The sequence below is a fragment of the Vidua chalybeata genome, chromosome 8, assembly GCF_026979565.1.
Source record: "Vidua chalybeata isolate OUT-0048 chromosome 8, bVidCha1 merged haplotype, whole genome shotgun sequence".
NCBI lineage: Eukaryota > Metazoa > Chordata > Aves > Passeriformes > Viduidae > Vidua > Vidua chalybeata.
Window position 1 is genome coordinate 8,119,152 of NC_071537.1, and position 19,382 is coordinate 8,138,533.

The 19,382-nt window shown below is 40.1% G+C and overlaps 1 protein-coding gene across 3 annotated transcripts in view; it reads left to right on the forward strand.

Annotated features, from left to right (window-relative positions):
• The window catches only part of ABLIM1 (actin binding LIM protein 1), a 144,781-nt gene that overhangs the window by 116,970 nt on the left and 8,429 nt on the right, over positions 1-19,382 (forward strand). The window contains exons 14-22 of one of the 3 annotated variants that reach the window (XM_053949256.1): positions 6,899-7,003; positions 9,266-9,313; positions 11,664-11,810; positions 13,481-13,572; positions 13,708-13,804; positions 15,109-15,170; positions 15,478-15,538; positions 16,239-16,246; positions 17,519-17,593. In XM_053949256.1, the coding sequence (XP_053805231.1) occupies positions 6,899-7,003; positions 9,266-9,313; positions 11,664-11,810; positions 13,481-13,572; positions 13,708-13,804; positions 15,109-15,170; positions 15,478-15,538; positions 16,239-16,246; positions 17,519-17,593 (695 nt within the window). Of the gene's footprint in view, positions 1-6,898; positions 7,004-9,265; positions 9,314-11,663; positions 11,850-13,480; positions 13,573-13,707; positions 13,805-15,108; positions 15,171-15,477; positions 15,539-16,238; positions 19,215-19,382 lie in introns of those variants that run through there. The other 2 variants (XM_053949254.1, XM_053949255.1) reach the window with 2 other exon arrangements.

Below are 19,382 nucleotides of genomic sequence, written 5' to 3' on the forward strand. Positions count from 1 at the left end.
GATGTTTCATACCCTGTTTTGGGGTAATTGTTAAAGCTACTTCAATAATTTTCCTGAAGTAATTATTTATTGAATAATAGCACAAACATATGTGTTTTTTTTCCTCCTAATAGCACTTCTTTTCACCACGTTATTTTGCAAGAATAGTTTCTCTCTGAATAAACCCAGTGGTTCCAGATCACTTCTCTTTTGCTCCCAGCTAGCCCTTGAGAGAGAAGTGAACTGCTGTACTGACGTTGTCAGGATAAGGTTCTTCAAAAATCAAGTGCTACAAATTCTGAAAAAGTTTGCAGCCTTTTCCTCCACTGGTGCCCTAGCTGATGTTGGCAGCATTTTTTGAATGTCATAAAACAATAGAAAACAGATTGCATGCCTCTTGAGTGACATTTTTTGGTCAGGCACTTTTCAAACCAGCTGCTTTCTTAACTAATTGAGCGTCAATGTTTGTGATGTTTGCATGCTGGTAGCAGGCTACTTTCTGGTAACAAGGCATTGCTCAGAAGCTCATTAAGCCAATGATGTTGTGCTAAATTAGCGATGCAGTTCAAACCTAAGCCTCTCTTCCTAACACTTCCTGTAATTTTGTTTTAACATTTACGGGGCCCTTTGGCGCGTCTTTAACCGTTTTGTTGTCTTTTCTCCTTCCTTCTTTCCAGAATCCTAATTGTTCAATGCCTTTTTTTTTCTGCTTCCTTCGAAGCCTCCTTCCCTGCCTGTCTCTTATTGCTTTTCTTTGTCTCCGTTCTGTCCTGCCCCCGCCTCCCCGCCGCCGCAGAGCTGCTGGCTCTGGGCGCGCGGCGCGTGGCACCCCCGCGCTCCAGCGGCCCCGCGCTCCATGACTCCCGCCCCAACTCCCCATTCCGACACCACTTCATCCCCCATGTCAAAGGTAAGGAGCCAGGCCTCTCTCCAGGGAGTACCCTCCAGGCTGGAGATCTGTTGGCGCTCTGGCAGAGCTGTGAAGGCGTGTCTCGGGGAGGTTGCCTATGGCTGTGTAGCTGAGCATGCCTCGAAATGTGCTGTTGCACTCAAAACTACGTTTAGAACAGACATAATGTCCTTTTTTTGGAGGAAATATGTCATTTCTAAGGGCCCTAGTTGAAGAGTCACTAAGCATTTACCTGGTAGAAGTACACAGAGAAGCATTGTCATTTATTACTCAGAACCTGTATGTGCCTAATTTAGCTTCTTTCTAGAGCAGTACACAAGAATCCCTTCAGCAGTTAGTTTATCAAATTTAATTATTACTGCCTCATTCTTAAAACATGCAGTGAAAATTTGATTACAGTATTGCCTGAATGAGAACAAGGTGATCAAACATATGCAGAAGAAAAAGAAAAGAGATTATATAAAGATCAATGGCAACAAGGAACTTAATCTTTGTTATTCACCTTAGCAATAATTAGGGCCCAACAAATTAAAATGAAAATCTCTAGGCCATTCCTCAGCTAGTGCAAATCAGCAGGCTCTGCTGAAGGCAGTAGCACTGCAAGGATTTACATTATCTGAGGATCTGGTCTTTTTAAAAATCTTTTACTTTCCATAGTTTGATTTGGAGGATTCTTCTTTCACTGTGTCTGTTCAAGGAACTCATTTAGCTCAATAAGCTTTTAGTTTTATTTCTTGCTTTTTGTGAATGTGGTTTTACTCTGAGTTCTATTGGAGCCCTTGGCTGGGCCATCTCTTCTGTTTGAGGGGAGAAGGTCATAGCTTATATCACCTACCAGAGCTCAAAAAGACAAAGCTGAGTAAATTGAACATAGATTCCAATCTGACACCATTGATTAATATAGATATCCATAAACTGGAGATAATTAAAAGCAGTTGCAAGAAAGTTGTTGCCATGAAGTTTCAGGAAACGCTAAGAGATCTCAACATCATAGCTCTTTCAGCATTCAGATCACCACCACTAATTTTATTCTTGCCTTTTTTAAGATAATTTTTGATAATCGCACTGTCCACTTTTCTACTATGTCTCTATTGTTAAGAAAAAATATCACTTAAAAAGATTGGGACCCTTAAAAATAGCTATACTGCTCATTTCAGCATGCAGTTAATTCATAGTCCTTGCAATTTCAACATTTCTTTGCTGTAAATCCAAATTAATGCTCACACTCTTTCAAGTGGCATTTTCATTCTTTTTCTGTTGAGAAAATAGTTTCTTCAACAGATAAATGAGAAGAACTATTGAAAATCCATGTTTATTGTTTTCAGATTGCAAAGAATCACCTTGGCATGTAGGTCAGGTATCTTTCTCAGTTATTGTTAGAAAAGGCCAAGTGGGATTGCAAGTGCGGTAGAGAGAGGGGAGGAGTATGGTTTTTATCAGGTATGTCCTGAAAGCTGTTGTAGGAATCTTCAATTTTCTGAAGGCCTGGACAGCATTTATGTGTCATAACTCAGCCAAGCTCCGGAAAGCTCAAATTTTGGGACAGAAGAGGCACCATGTGATCTTTTTAGTGGCTCAGCCTTTCTCACTTGTACTTTTAGCAAGAAGGTGACCTTGATGTAGGTTTGTAAGAAAGATTTCACAAAATGGTATCTTTTGGGGGTTTTCCCTTTAGGAGTCAGAAAATACAGATCATTTCTCAACTGCTTTGGTAAAGGGGCATGATTTCCCAGCAGCATAATGATAAGTGAAGTGTCATATTACACATAACACCCCTGTTATTTTGTATACTCAGGCCAGAAAAGAAGACATTTAGACCAGTTTCAGTGTGTTTTCATATAACATAAGGCTTAAAGAAGCATAATGATTAAACCTTATAAACACAGCCAAAAATAAAGAAATTGATCATTTCTCAACTGCTTTGGTAAAGGGGCATGATTTCCCAGCAGCATAATGATAAGTGAAGTGTCATATTACACATAACACCCCTGTTATTTTGTATACTCAGGCCAGAAAAGAAGACATTTAGACCAGTTTCAGTGTGTTTTCATATAACATAAGGCTTAAAGAAGCATAATGATTAAACCTTATAAACACAGCCAAAAATAAAGAAATTGGACGAGTGAAAGGGGCTAAACATGAGAGTTTGTTGATGTAACATATATGTTGAAAAAGCTGGAAGAGTGCATCAGTTTAAACTTCATTTAATCTAATTTGGACTCTCCATTGAATTTGGTCTTGCCTCAATAAAGCACTGTCTTTGCTATGAAAGAACTAAAACAAGTCCACAAATGAAAGAAACCCTGACCCTTCTGAAATCAGAGACAGAACCCTCATTGAGAGCCAGGATTTCATCTTGCATGCCTAGAATTTTTCAGAGGCATTCAAGAATATTGCAAAGCCCCCATAAGATTTCCATGTAAAAGGGTTCCAAAGTAATGTGTATTCCTTTGCTCGCAGACCTTCCCATGAGGAATCTATCCACCTTCATAGAGAATTTGGACCTTGATTTTCATAGGTTCCCTCACTCCTTCCCTGAGGCAGGTCTCTGAAATCAAATGCTTTCTGTACCCGGTAACTGCTTCCAGGGTTTTGTGGATGCAGGTGAAAGTTCTGCTCCGGAAGACAGTTGTGTTTTTCAATGATTTTTCAATGATTTTCAGTTTCGTGTGTGAAATAAAGGCTACACATCTGTTCAAGAAGATGTATGATAGTTTGACAAAACCTGAACAGGAGTAAGGGTTTCAGGTACTGTGGAGCTTGTTTTCCCATGTCTACTCAGAAGTAGAGCAACTAAACTGGAACCTGACAGAAGGCTCAGTGTTGCTTGCAAGTTGACAGAAGGCTGTGTTGGTTGCATATGGGTTTTTTTGGCCTGATTCTGTGAGCTGAGCTTGTGAATCCCACAGTGAGCCCAGTGATGAGCACTTCAGAAGGCAGCAGGGACCTGCATTACACTGGGCTGTGTGTGGGCAAGCAATACTATTCCTGGCTGCTAGGGCAACTTGCCTAACAAATTCAGCTATAGAAAACACTACCTGATGGAGTAAAAAGAAAGAAAAAAAAAGCCTCTGAATTTCCCTTCTGCTGTGCTCTAATGATTGATTTTTAGATTAAGCTTGTTCCATTATCTCTTAACATCCCCCCACCTACACACAGACATATTCAACTTCATGACCAGGGTGTGAGAATTAGTTCTTTCTACAGTGTTGGTGAACCGGAGTGCTCTTGTTGCTTTGGGGAGTTAAGAGTAGTTACAGCATATCTGCAACAGTACAAGAGCCATTTCTGTGCAGGCAAGGAACCCAAATTCAGTGGGTTTTTATGTAAAGCTGCAAGCAGGCTGGCCATGAGGCCCTGGGAAACAGGTACAGGCAGCCAGGAGTTCTGCTTTCCTCTGTGAATGTGCACATTCCACAGATGTTGGCACTGCTTCCATAAATTGTGGGTGGTTTTGCTGCTGCATCCCAAGCACTTAAGCCTCGTTATGAGAGTGGGCTCCTCAGGGATGGCCTGATGGGAATCGAAGTGGATGTACCATTCCTTCTTGCAGAGGCTGGAGGCAATGAGGCTGAGGAAGTGTAAAGGGGAGTTATTTGTTACTACTAGCAGGAGTCATTAGGTACCCCAGGAAATAGAAGCCAACAGAGGCATCTATAAAGCATCACATGCAGGATGATACCACAGTGACTGTCTGCCTGGTACTGGGTGCATTATACAGCATGTCCAGTTCTCTCTGAACAAATTATCTGTGTCCCAGATGCAAGACCAGCCAGCATGCGTTTATGGGTGTGAGCACACTTAGTTGTGTCTAGAGGTAGAGAGGAATCTAAGAGGGGTTTCTTCCCTGTATTTGTAGTGTTGGTGATAGAAGCCTTGCAAATTGAACGTGCACACATTTAGTCTACCAGTTCCCAACAGGTAAAATGTATATGTGACTCTTCTGTTGAGACCAGTCCACAGGCCAATAAATCCCTTTTGTTTTTTCTCTTCCATTGAGTATTATTGCCAAAGGAAGCAAAAAGGCAGAGTGACATGTTTTCTATAAACAACTGTTTCTCAAGACATATTAATATTGATGGGTTTTTTCCTTATAAAACAATGATTTTGCTGAAAACTAACTCAAAATTTCTCAGCAGAATCAAGAGAAATAAGTAAAATCAAGTGAGGTGTTTCACCATCACAATATCTCAAAGGGTAGAGAAGTAGATCACAATATTGGAATTGCTAAGTAAAGGCCTATAGATTGAGATATAACAATAATGTTTAACTATTCATTCATGCTGCTTTTCAGAGGTAGCAAACCTAACCCTTACTGTTACCTGGCCAGAAGCTCAGCATCTCTGCACCCAGAATTGAAAACCACCATCAACACATGTGGTTGAAAGAGCATCATGTCATTTAGGGCTGAAATGTCAAAGTGCTAAATATAGAATTTTGCACATGCATTCTTCTGGACAAATTTTGTACAGCCAAGCCCCCTGAACTGTGCATGTAATTTTTAAAACAGTTGTATGCAGTGGGTTAACTTATATACTGGCTGAAGCCTCTGGGGCAATCTCAGCAAGGATTGTAAAAGAGCTTTTTTCTTTTCCCCTTTAGTGCCTCTTAGATTGGTAGATGACTGTTCAAGTAAAAGAGGATTTATTGTGTAAATTGTAAAGAAAACTTCTTTTTTCCTTCTCCCACACCTGTTTCCCCACCTCAAATAGATAAATAGTGTGCTGAGTCTAAGGTGCTGGGCCTCTAATAGGACATAAGAAACAGGCCTGAAATTTATTTTTTCTTATGTTTTATAGCCCTTCTGTATTTGTTATCATTTCCTCCTGCACCCTCCATTTTTTTTTCCTGCTTTCTTAATCAACATGTCTAGGGTTTTTTAAGTCCTTGTGCATACTTCAAAAATGGAAGAGACTTAGTGTTCCCCTACTTTTCACTGCTGGGGTCACGCCCACCCATGTGAAATAAGCACCCGTGTGGATGGTTTTCTTTGTGTGAGTTTGCTTTAGTTTGAAGAACAATACAATAAAAGAGTCAGCTGCATTCTTTCAAGGTACACATACACAGATGTGAATGGATATCTGGCTGTTAAGTCTTGATCCTTGGGATCCACCATCGTGGTTGTGCAACAGCCCTCCCTCCCTGGCAAGACACAGAAATTTTCAGGGCCATTGGATTGCTGTGGTGCATTGTCAGGAGAAAAAGAGGTAGTCCCAGTAAAAGTAATGCAACGAATGGAACAAACTGTGTGTGCAAACTAGAACTAAGGTTTTTAGATATTAGATTCAGATTTGCTAAATCAGCAGTGGGGAAGTATTTTTATCAGAACCAAATTTGGCATTGACAGATTTGGAGCGGCACGAACGATGTGTGCTCAGCCACCAGATGGGCTGCATTGCTTTACAAATTATTTTGCCATATCAGAATTTTCCTAAACCAATGAAAGAGTGTTTGAGGAACAGTTATGCCTTTAAATATGGGCCAAGTGACCTAACAGCTATTTTCTGTTTCTAGTTTCTGTACCCTTTTGGTTTAGTGAACTGTAGTTACTGCCAGCATCTGCTTCTATCTGCTTTGGGTTTGCATATCAACTACTCTGCTCTGTGTTTGCGCCTATTAATTCCAAATATCAATCTCCGTACTAAAAAAATCATTGTCAAGTAACTTTCCATTCTTCTTTCCTATACTGCCCATCTAATCACCAGCTGTGAGCTCCAGCCTGCATGCCATCAGAATGAGTCTGAGCTGCTCAAACCTCAACTCCAGCCTGAACATGAATTTTTGTCTCTGCAGGAATATCAGTGGGGAAAAAAAGTCACCAGGGCTACTACCAGTTCTCCTTATTGTTTGTATTTATATTTTTGTTTCAACTTCTTTTCTCCCTGGAGGTTTTGATTCCACCAGTTTTGTTTGGGTTTGATTGGGCTTGCCTTTTTTTTTTTTTTTATTTATTTTTTTTATTATTGCTCTCCCTCTTCTCATTTTGTTTTCTCCATTCTTTCATTGGAGGCAATGAGCCGTCCAGCGGTCGGAACTCCCCTGTCCCCTATCGGCCTGACAGTCGCCCTCTCACTCCAACTTACGCTCAGGCCCCTAAACATTTCCATGTTCCAGGTAGGAGCTGGCACTGTGTGTGTCTTGCTGTCCTGTCACAGTGTAGAATGTAGCCTTTGTAACTTCTGTCTTGTCTCCATCGTTTCACACCGTTCACCATGGGTTGCACCCTCAGGATTTGGAACTGCTTCTGGGCTTGCTGAGAGGATTAGTGCCTTAAGAAACGTAGAGGTTTATTGTGATTTTTTCCTATTCTCTGCGTCGGGTGTTTCACTCTTAGAATGCTTAATTTTTCAGGGTTGGCTGATGGCCTCTTGAGCTGTATATGAACTATGTAGGGCTTGATTTTTCTCACAGTTGCACCAGCTGAGCACCAGCATAGCTCTGCTAATTTTAGAGGACTTGGTTTTGATTCACATACAGAAAAGAGGTGGCCAGTGAGCCATTACCATATATTGTTCATTCTGATTGTTGTGGCTTGTTTCAGTCTTGAACACAACAATTCTAGTTTAGTGTCCCTTTCTTTTTAAAGGTGAGGTGTTTCTTGTTCTATTTCAGGTGAGGTTATTTCTTGTTCTGTGCAATGGCTTGGTGTTCTGAGAGAGACCTGCAGATCCACAAGGATATGTGTGCCTTAGGATGTCCTTTCTGTAGAGAGCAGTCTCTGTTTTGGAGTGCTCCACAGTTGTTCCAGCATCTGAGAAGACCATGTGTCTTGGATTTTGATGGGATGAGCTGTGTGTCCCTAGGGTTTGGACATGGATCTGGCTGCTTCAGTGCTAGCTGAAAGCCTTGTTCTATCCAGTTATTTTCAGATTCCCTTCAGCCTGGTGTTCCTCCTCACTGCCAGAGGTTACTGTCCTTCCTCCTCTCCTTAAATCTGGCAGATAAACACTTTGTGCACATCCCCTTTCAGTCAGGGTGACCTGGCTTGGCTGAGGTTGGCTCTTTTAACCGCTTTAGCTCACCTGGCTCTTGGTGCCTCAACTAAACTCCAGCCTAATTGCATGAATAGCTGTGAGAAATGACTTGGAGCATGGTGTGGGAGCTCTCCTCACCAGCTGGGGCCGTGCAGCCACGGAAGGAGCTGTGCTCCCATCCTCCCTGGAGCTTTCTGATGTCCGTGTGCGCAAAAGCACTGCATGACTACCCTTGTAATGTTCATACCTGTTTGCTGGTCAAGTGGCCATAAGAGATTCCACACAGGAATGAAATGCCACAGCCTTTGTGTGCAATGATTTGCCTGTTTATTTAAGGATGTAGGGTTCTGCAGAGTAAGATTTGCCTCTGTTTCAATAGATTTTTAAGTTTAACTTTCTTTACCACCAAAGGCAAAGTTGTCTCCTATAACACTTTAATTGGATCTGTGATACAGCACATGTATTTCTGAAATTCCTTTTCATCTTTCACTCTAATGTAACTGAAAACTTTTTTCAGGCAGCATAAAGTAGCAAAATGAGTTTCTGACATTAATTTTCTAGCTCCCTGTAGCTTAATTTGCTCTTCTAATAAGATTTTGGCACGTAGTGCTGATTTTGGATTAGCTTTTGTATTTGTAGCTGTGCTGAATGCACGAAATGTTGGCTCGGGTGGGAAGGTAGCTTAGAACAAAATGGTTCCCGTCTTAGATTATTATTTGGAAAAATATGGTATCATTTAGACATGCTGTAGATTTTACTGCATTAGAGTTCTGGGAAGTGTTTTTATTCTGATTTACATAGGTAATATGCAATATGGTGGGCCTTGTGTAAAAAAATTAGAGAAAAAAGAAAGAAATTCTGTCCTTACGGTATGAGAATTAGTAGCATATCAGTGAACACTGCAGAGAATCCCTTTGACTCACTGAAGTGTTCAAAGCAGTGTCCTAGGTGGCTATTGAAGTGAATTGTAGGCTCACTGCATTCTCCTCTGTTCAATCCAGCCAGTCAGTTGGAAAGAAAATTGAGCTGTTCTGACTGAAGCACAATTTTCCACAAAAGTTATTTGGGGTAGTTTTCCCCAAATGGCTTTTATCTTTACCATTGAAATGTCTTGCCTGCTTCTCTTTTATCCCACTTTAAACTTGATGGTTCATGAGTTGATGCATCCACATGTTACAGAATCAGCTCCAAAGGACTTCATACCACATGTCTTCGACTTTTCACCTGTTGTTATGTTTTCTTTAAATAATCCGATTTTGTATAATACCTAGAAATAGCTTTCTGGCTTTTTCTTGTGCTACATCCTTGATATGGTATATCTATTGCTTTAGTAGCTGAGTTATCTTTATGTACAATTGAAGTAGTTTTCATATTCCCTTTTTTCTGTTTCTTAATATCACAGATCAAGGTGTCAACATTTACAGGAAACCGCCCATCTACAAACAACACGGTAAATGACCTTTCCCTTTTTATTTCAAAGTTGAAGTGTCAACTGAATTAAAAAGTGTGCAGTTAGTGGAAAGCATTCAGTTTTTACTTTGCAAGCATAAAAATTTAGTAGTCCAAGCTTGAAGCGGCTGTAATTGCATGTCCTGGAAAGTGATTATGTTTTAAAGCCTGTTGTTTCATTTGGATTAGATGGTTTAATCTTGCCATGTGGATATTAATGGCAAAATTGCTGAGATTTTGCTGTTTGCATTATGATACTTTCCAGCATTTCTCTTCTTTAAGCTTTTATTTTAAGAGTACAGGTACTGGTCATGTTAAAATGGATTAACAACAGACTGATTTCTGACAGGGACTTCACGAAATATCCTTATTTTAAACAGATACAGTACAATAATTTATTTCAGCAGCAAAGATGAAGATGTTATAATCAGACTGGAATTCTGAATGTACCTTTAATGTGGCTTTAAATAAGAATCTTTAATTTGTGAAGATATTATAGGTGACTTATCACTGACAGGGCTAATTTGATTCGCAGCCCTGTGATGTAGCTCAGGTAGTTTGCTGTACTTGTTTTTCCAGGTGTTTGGGTTCTGAGTTGGACAGCAACTCAGTGCTCTAAGCATTTTGGTGTTGGTGTTGTCATAGTAAGTCTGAAATGACAGTGATGGCAGAAGCCCACAGCCTTGCCTGTCTTTAGTCCTACAGGGGAAGGCTGCATTTTAAAGGAGTGTGTTCACTCTTGTAAGGAACATTATAAAGCAATCATCATAAAGGATTGTGTTCACTCTTCCCTCCTGTTGTGAACAGAAAGCTGTGCATAAGAGATGGCTTTTATTTACCTCGGTGAAAGACAGATGACTCCATTATTTGTACACTCTGAATTTTCATCCCTTTGCAGATGTTTTATCCAGTGAAATGTATTTAGGGTTAAGTAGCAAATCAGCAGCACTGCAGGGCTTAGATGAGCAGTTGGCTGAGAGCCATTGAGCTGGGGTGAGCAGGAAAGCCCACAAGTCCACTCTGTAGTCAGGAGTGAGCACTGCAGATTACACTGCTCTGGTGTCACATCAGGGTCTTCCCCTCTTTCTTTTTTAAGTTTCGAACCATATGCTTATTTTGAAAAAAAAGTCTTAACATTGTTTCTGTTTATTTTTATGGTTTTAATATATCTCCTCACCTCCCATTAACATGTGAATGTTTAACCACTGACATCACCAATTCTAATACGTAAGTACTGTTTGAAGTCATGCTTTTGTAAACTCTGTAACTTTGTAAACTCTGACCAGCTTCCTCCATGCCTGCAGTTACGCTTAGAGTTTCCCAATCATCAACTGCTCAGAATTCCCAATGATATCTAACACTGACGTTGCTTAACTACCAGGAACGTGTTGGATGAGCAGCACAGTGCATCACTTTGTTAAAAGATGTCTTTCTGTTTAAAAAAGAAAAAAGAGAAAAGGAAAGAAAATTCTGGAACCCTTGCCACTGATACAATAGCCTCATACAAGCAAAGGTGATTTGAGCTAACATTTTCCAGCTCAGACCTAGTTAAGTTTGGGTTTAATGTACACTGAATCCTGTTAGATTCTTTTTTTTATTTTTTAATGTCAAGAAGAGAAAGCCATAATGCACATCCTCACATGCTTTTACTTGGCTTTGGCTTAAAATGGAATTTAAGTGGAAGCCCCACTACCAAGCTGATTTGTTGGTGAGGTTCATTGCTTTGCAAGTGCCTTGCCCTGCCAAGTTGATCTTAATGGAATTTAGTATTTATTAATAAGTTCATATCTGCTTTTACTACTACTGCATGCTCTAAGCAAGGGCATGCAGCACAAAAAAAAAATCCCCTAGTTAAACATACTTGTTTCAGGTTTCTTTTCTTCTTTGTTTTGCAGCTTTTCACAGATGAAGTAATTAGCATCAGTAGTGTTAGGATTTGTACTGTTACTCAAATCTATTAGTTTGCTTCCCGTAGAGGGAAAACTTATTAGTATGTAAATCTGAGTTCATCTTCGTAAATAATCAGCTGTCCTTAAGAGATATTGGCAAATACTGTTAGGTTGCATTTTCTCACTCTTGCATAATCATTCTTATACTGTGAAACCGAAGTAAAATCCAAGGCTGATTTGGGGTTATCTTTGGGGTGGGGATGCGGGAGGAGAGGAAGCTTTGATTCCAGTCTACTGGCAAGAAAAAGGCATTGCTTTGCTTCAAGCTGCAGTTGGAAAAGCAAAACATGAAAATGTTTGCTTTTGAAAACTAACTTTCTTGTGAAGTATAAAATTTTGCCAAAATAAAGCTGACCTTTGCTCCAGATCATTACATAGCTAAGTTCCCTGATTGCCATCTAGATGCAGCTGCCTTGGCAGCACAGAGCAAGTCCTCCGAGGATATCATCAAGTCCTCCAAGTTCCCAGCAGCTCATGCACCAGCACCCAACGAGATACCAAAGATTGAGACTGACCACTGGCCAGGCCCTCCCTCCCTGGCTGCCATAGGTATGCAAGCACAAACCATTCATCTCTGCGGCTCCAAAGGTACTGCTGAGCAGGGGACACGGACAGTGCAGCTGCAAAAATGTGTAGGAAAGGTGGTGTCCACTCCAGATGCTCACCACAAAGGGTAGTTCTCCTGGTGAGACTATTCAGTGTCTAAAACTGTGGAATTGCACTGAGTAGAAGAGGCTTTGCTAAAGGACTTTATCACACAGATATTAAGCAAATTTTTTGAACTCTAGTGCAGTAGCTTAAAAGGTGTGGTGTGTCGCACAATCCTGACTTCTTTCAGTTATGCTATTTAATCTTTTAGTCCAAAGCTAATAGCAAAAATTCCACAGAAAACATGATTGTTTCCAACCACATGACTAATTTCATGGCAAGAAGCGACGACTGAATTGGAACAATTAACAGACTAAATAATTCCTGATTTTCAGAGTTACTGTTTCTACAGACTTCATATTTTTCTTTTGTGTTATTGCACTACATATTTTCTCTTCTTTAATCCATATGCATCATCAATTTAATTTTTTTCTTTGTATTTTTTCCCTCTGTTGTGTTTTTATTGACCCCTGTAGCATAAAATAAGCAATCTAGCCTGGTTGATTCCTGAAGTCATGTCTGAAGCACTGAGGTGGTGTTTGTTTCAGGTCTCTGTGAGGGAATGTATGGCTTTCATAACAGTGGGATCCTCACAGAAGTTCTGGGAGAGGAGACACAGGGTGGGAGAGCTCAGAGACCAACTGAAGGGGCTGCACATGCAGCAGCAGCTTTTTGAAAATGTCCTTCAGTTGGGATTGCAACCTGACAAACATGTAGAGTCCCTGAGTCACAGGAATAACATCAATGTACTTGAAGCTCTGTCATCTACATACTTGAAATGTCTACATACTTCAAACACTGAGTTTGTCAGCAGAGGGTTGGTAAATAACTATATCAGATAAAGCCCTGTGCAGAAAAAAATAGAACTGCTGTCTAAATGCTTGCAGCAATAGCACAACCTGTGTATTCATGGAATTGTCCTGGCATCCATACTGGATTATTTCTTGAGAATATTCAAGAAAATAAAAACTATTCAATAAAAGCTAAGGAAGTAAAATGTAGAACACCTGTCCCTTAATTTATTTCAGCTTTATCAAATGGATCAAATTAGTTTACTTCATTTTAGACTAAAACCAATGCCTTGTTTATTTCAAATAAGAGTGTTCATTTAGGAGACTAATGTAGTTTCATTATCCCTTTGAAATGTTAATTCAGATTTGCTTCTCTGAGTCTAGATAAAAGAGTAAATGTGAATCAGACTTCAGGTTTTCAGCTGTGAATCCAGCTGCTGGTGTTATTAAACCCTAGGTTTCCAGAACCAGCAACGTGAGCTCCTTTCTATATTAGGGTCAATCATGACTTTTGTATCCAGGACCATTGCTTGGTTTGGAACTTGTGTGTAGTTTAAGTTCTTGTTTAGTTTATAACAAGCCTGATAACTATAGGGCAGGCTACCCAAGTGAGTTTTATTAAGAAGGAATTTTGAAAAAGTCTTTTGACTTTGTGAGGAATACTGCTTTGTTTATTCAGCAAATCAAACTGACCAGTTCTGTGAACTAGCATTGAAATCTTCGAGCTGCAGTTGAACTGATGCACAAAGCTCTCTCTGTGCTGTGGTTTTGTGGAAGCAGGAGCTGACATGAGACGCAGATCAAGTGGAAGGGAGGAAGATGATGAGGAGCTGCAGAGACGCCGGCAGCTGCAGGAGGAGCAGCTCATGAAGGTGGTTATAAGCTTGTCCTCATGCTGTTTCTGAGCACCATCCAAAAAGTGCCCCTTTGCTTTCTGTAAGCAATTCCTACCACTGTCTTGGTCAGCTTTATTTTATTGATATGTCTTTTTTAATTGCCGTTTGTAGCTCAACTCTGGTCTGGGGCAGTTAATATTGAAGGAAGAGATGGAAAAGGAGAGTCGCGGTAGGTCAGCCCTTTCTGCCAGTCGTTACGATTCTCCAGGTAATTCATGGAGGCAATGAAGCTAATCATGAGCAATGGGTAGTAAACACCACGGAGTACACATATCAAGTAGAACACACATATCAAGTAGTGTCCCAGAAGAGAGACAGCTGGGAAAGCTGCTTGATAAGTGTTTATGTGGTGATCTGCCCTGAAAGAGTGGCCTGATTCATCACCTGGTTTTGGTGAGGGGAGGAATATCATGGGGTTTTTTAATTAGAAGAAATATGAGGCTGAGGATTTTCAGGAAATTCTGAAGAGAGAGCTGCTTTAATATAGATGAGGAGTGGGGTGAAGTGTTCAGTGACTATGACATCACACACACAATAATAGGCTAGGTTATTAAATGTGTTGTTACAACAACATATTTTGCTTACACTGGTGGTTCCTATCCCTGCTTAGTCTCTTCTCCCAGGAAAAGATATTCAGCATTTTTGACAGTGAGCCTGCATATTCCAAACATGGCCAGTGTTTTGACCTAGGCTGACATTTTAACTGGGTGTATTTTGTTCCAAAGCAAAAGCACAAAAGCTAACTTAGATTAGTGACTTAGATTCTTTGCCTCATTGCACATTTTGATATATGGCTGTGGCCTTCTCAAATCTCCAAAGAGTTTGGGACTTTTATTTTACTCGCTTTATTCACCAGCCATTGTAACATGAAAGCTGTACCTTAAGCCAAGAAGAGACAAGATGAGTCTCTCTGGAGTCATCCACTGGAGCAGTTGCCAAGCAAACTAAGATTTCCTTGTGTTCCCTATTTTATAAGTGTGTTGCCTTGATGGCCTTGGAGAGGATTCCTGTGGCTCTCACCCACTGTCTTTAATTTTTATGGGGCCAGAGTCTACCTGCTCAACTCAGAGCTTATGGGTTTTTTATTAACCTTAGCACAGGTTGAAGAATTTCTTTATTTGAAATGTGTCCATCCCTCTTTGCAGGAATAATCACTGCCATCATCAATTCCCTTTTGGAATCGGGGGTGATGCCAAAGCAGATGCCATGGATGATCCATGAGCACTATTTTCAATCCAGGGGAGACCACCTTGATTTTGAACCTGGAAAAATCACTGTCCCTTATTAATGGCCTGCCACCATGGCATGATAAAGCTGTTTGTAACTTACAGAATGTGTGGAAGTCTGTGTTGAGTTTGGGACTGAGTTTCTTAAAGTCAGTGTGTCTCAGCTGTGTGTATGCTTTGCTCTTTTAACTGTGTATTTTGTACTAGGTGATTCCTCATGTGCTGTAGTTTTTTTAGTTTCCATGGGATTTTTCCAGTAAAATATTTTCCCTTCCTCATTCAACAGCACATGCTTCAGCCTCCAAAACCTCTTCTCTCCCTGGGTATGGAAAAAATGGACTTCACAGGGTAAGAAGATGGTGATTTTGAGAAGTGAAAGGTGGCTTTAATTATCCATGTTATTTATTTCCATATCAATTGTATTGGATTTTCAGTATGATAAGTGTTTCTTATAAAACCACCTGAAGTCAGACCAATCCTATTTTCTCCTCTCACAAACTACTTTGTTAAAAAAGCAAGAAAGCAAAGGAAGAAATGTTGTAAATTTGAGGGAGAAATAAAAACAATTAAAGCAATTTATTTCTCCCCAAGTACCAACCTGCTTGTAAAGTCTTGAAGTGTGAATTTATGTTCTGTCCCTCTTTTCCTGTTACAGCCGGTCTCTACAGATTTTGGTCAGTACAACAGTTACGGGGATGTGAGTGGTGCTGTTAGAGGTAAGGATGAGGAGCCTTTTACAGTCTATTAGTAATAAATGTAAAAATGCTATGATGTTTGATCATTACTGCTGTTTTATATTAAGGCTCTGGATGTGATTACTTTGTATTTGCTCAGTAATTTTTCATTTTCTCTGGCAAACTCAATTAACTCAAAGCACTTCAAATACCTGTTAAAGATGTTGGGTTTATTTTGCTAAATCTATTATGTGGAACTGATCCTTGTCTATACTTTAGCATTGGGTCAAATGGAAAGCAAATTATGTGTGCATTATCAGGAATATGAACTGAGTTCTGTGAGTTTTGTGTTTTCTTTCTCTGAAAATTACCATCCACTGTGCAGCCTGAAACAATGTGCCACAGTGAAGAAAGGGAGATAATTCCCTCTAATCCCCATTGCTGCTCATGATCTTCATTATGACTTTGAGCTGGATGTGGTACCAGTTAGTGCCAAATAAAAATTGACAATATTATTTATGAAATTTACAAAACTTGGAGAGTTAATGAAAAGAACTGCAATACTTGGAGTGTTTGATTCTACAAAGTCCAAAATTAGAAATGTTGCTGGCTTTAGAGAATCAGATGGGATTTTGGAAAAATCAGGTAGACCAGAAAACAGAGAAGGATTCTCTGGTAGATTGTGACTGATTCCTGTCCTTGCACACTCTAAAGCTGATGGGATTTCTCTTTTGCTTTTCAGATTTCCAGGTAGAGTACGGGTTTTCATCAATCAACTGACAGCAGAACCTAAAGCAGCTACTTGTTCAACTCTGAAATTTCTGCTACAGGGAAGGGTTTCTTAAGACAATAGCTTTGATTTTCCTGCATGTTTGAGCATAATCACCAATGTAGATCCTTATCAACAAAAAACAGGCACAGCCTCGGATTCCTCCTTGTTACCTCCCCAGAGCTGAGTTGAGACAGCTCACACCTGTTCTGTGACTTGCTCTGTAAAATCCACTGTCTGTTCCTGTATGAGTTATCTGTAATAGCCTTCTCTGGACACCTGAGGGTGGATTTATTTCCAGCCTCTCTAGTACTGACCCCAGAGACACATAGAAAGTCTCTTCTGGAGGAAATTTTCTCTCATACCAGGAGCTTTGAACTGCTCAATTTTGCTCAGTTTTACCCTGGAATTTGCTCTCCAGACAAGGTGGCTGATCAGTAGTTTCCTACAATGCTGCCATCCCAGATGAGCCGGAAAGAAGTGTGCTTGCAAATAGAAACCTTTTTACTTCAATTACTGCCTGCAGGTTTTTTTTTCAGAATGGTTTGAGTCTGCCTGGCTCCTCAGCACAATCACAATATGAAATGGCAATTTAAGAAATTGTTTAATTACTTGGATAATTTTGTTAATGGTATATCAAAATCATGATGATTGGAAAGAGAATGAGATGATGGGAGGGGAGCAGAGCTGTCCATGTATTGTGCTCCAAATGTTATTTCCTTAGATGTAGTCCCTGTGTCAAAACAGCACATTTGTGTTCAAAGTAAAAATTGCCCATTGCAGAGACAAAAAAAAAAAAAAAGAAATCCCTCAGCTGATACAGTAAATTACAAGAGGGAAAGCCCAGAGATGTAAGAGTGCTTTCTGTGCTGTTGGGTGGGATCTGAATTAATGAATTAATGCTAGGGAAGAACTAGAGAAGAACTTCACATTGTCACTGGGGTGGGAGAGGGACCACCACTCTCTTGGGGTGCCCAGGTCCCCTGGAAAGTGGTGCTGGTCAGCTTGGGGGGGCTGTCACCAGCCTGAGCAGGGACAGGAGCTGTGGAGGCTGAGGGGACTGAAGGATCCCTCTGCCTGCCTCAGAGGAGTGGTGAACAGTAACCATGGCAATGACTGAAATAATAAGACCAAGAATTAAGACTTGAAGGAAGTCTCAGGGCAAGTTCACCTTTGTCTTCACCACTGCTTGAGTGCCTTTACCCTCTGTGTGTGTAACCTTTGTGTCTGATGTGTGCCTGTATCCGATGCAGTCCCTCCCGGATGGTCATGTCCCTGGAATGAGAATGGACAGAGGAGTATCTATGCCTAACATGTTGGAGCCAAAGGCAAGTGCAGATGTTATTCACTTTTCCTTCAAGACATTGAAGGTTTTACTGTGAAATGCAGATAAAATATGGGAAATGTCTCAGTTCCCTTTTCTTTTACCTCACCTCAGTCCCTGCTCCTGATGTGCCAAACCTCTCCCTTTGTTCTGGACTGTGTTCTGCAGGTGTTAGTGCTCAGGCAGGCTGAGGGCAGCCCAGGTGTGATCCCTGGGTTAGGGACAAAGTGACAGATGTGGAAGGTGCTCCATAGCTGGTTCTCTGCCAGGCTTTCACCAGCCAAAGCACCAGGCCAAACTCACTGGGAAGGTCTCAGATCTGTCCAGTTTGGAAAGTGCTGCAGAATACTGTGGCTCACAACACACTGTTGAGGCTGTCTTAATTCCAAAGATTATGGGAAATCTTTGACTGGAAGTAATGTGTCTGTCTGGATCTGTTCCTCTGCTCTCAGTACTGTTAACCTGAGACCTGTCCATAGTGTTGAATTCCCTATATGAGAAACTCTTCAGGAGATCTATTGGAAAAAGAGACCAAGTCTGCTAATTATAATTTAAGATACAAATTTAAATGCTTTTACAGCTATGTCTAGAGATGCCAGAGTAAAAAATGAATATAACATATAGAGGGAATTCAACCAGGCTGTGTTTTAAATCTTACAACTTTATTGCTGGTGAACCTTCCATGAAATCATGATTTTGCCAATGTTGCAAGAATCAGAATCTCTGCAGTTAAGTGAGGAGCTCACTTTGCAAACCAGATTACTTCTTGTGCTTCCAAGACACCTCCAGGCAAACTGTACAAGGCAATAACCCTGGCTTTATAAGCTGAGACCCCAGTGCACTGTGCAGTTACAAGTGGTTTTATATATTATATAACTAAGACTATGGGGACTCCGAAGATGCTACTTTTTATTCCAAATAATTTCTCTTTCAGTGCAATAGTAATTCGTACAATCACCACTGCTGTTGATGTACCCAGTGATTAGGGATGCTATTCTGGGTGACAAATTCTGTCAGTATTATTAATGACAACATTTAGTGATTATTTGTTAATGGTTATTTTAATTATAAAATATATGGGAAATTTCCTAAGATGATAGATCACTTTCTGTTGCTATTTATAAAGGTGATGCCAGACCCTCAGGATGTGTGAATTGGCACTGGTTTTATTCATGTCAATTGTCCAACACTAACCTACGCCTGCTAAAATAAAATAAGCCGATTCAGAGTCAGCATGAAACACATGAAAAGTAAAGATTAACAATCCTAATAATGAGCAGATATTACCAAATGGTTCACCAGAAAGGACAGAATTTGTGCATCTTGCTAGCCCAGATTGAGACAAGCCTTTTTGTGAATATTTAAATATAAAATGTACTTACGACCATAGATCTTGACTTAAATTCTGCCTGTTTAAATATGAAAAGTTACATTTTAGTTTCCTATAATGCTGTTTATAGTAGCCTTTTCCAGTACCAAACATAAAAAATGTAATTCCAAGTATAGACTTAATTGTACAATTGTGACAATGTCAGAATCTCATAAGAAACATATCTCACGATTGGTATGTAAGCACACATTATTTAAATAATTATTACTCTACAATAAAATCAGTCGTGTGTTCATTGATGCCTGAATGTTATTTGTTATGTTTTTGAAAAGTTCATTGGGATAATTGTTAACAATGGAGTGAACTTAATTGCTGAGTACTGCACAAAAGTTGATTAAGTCAAACTTCTTCAGATGTTGAAATAATGTAATTAACAGCATTTAATAATAGCTCAGCTCTCTCC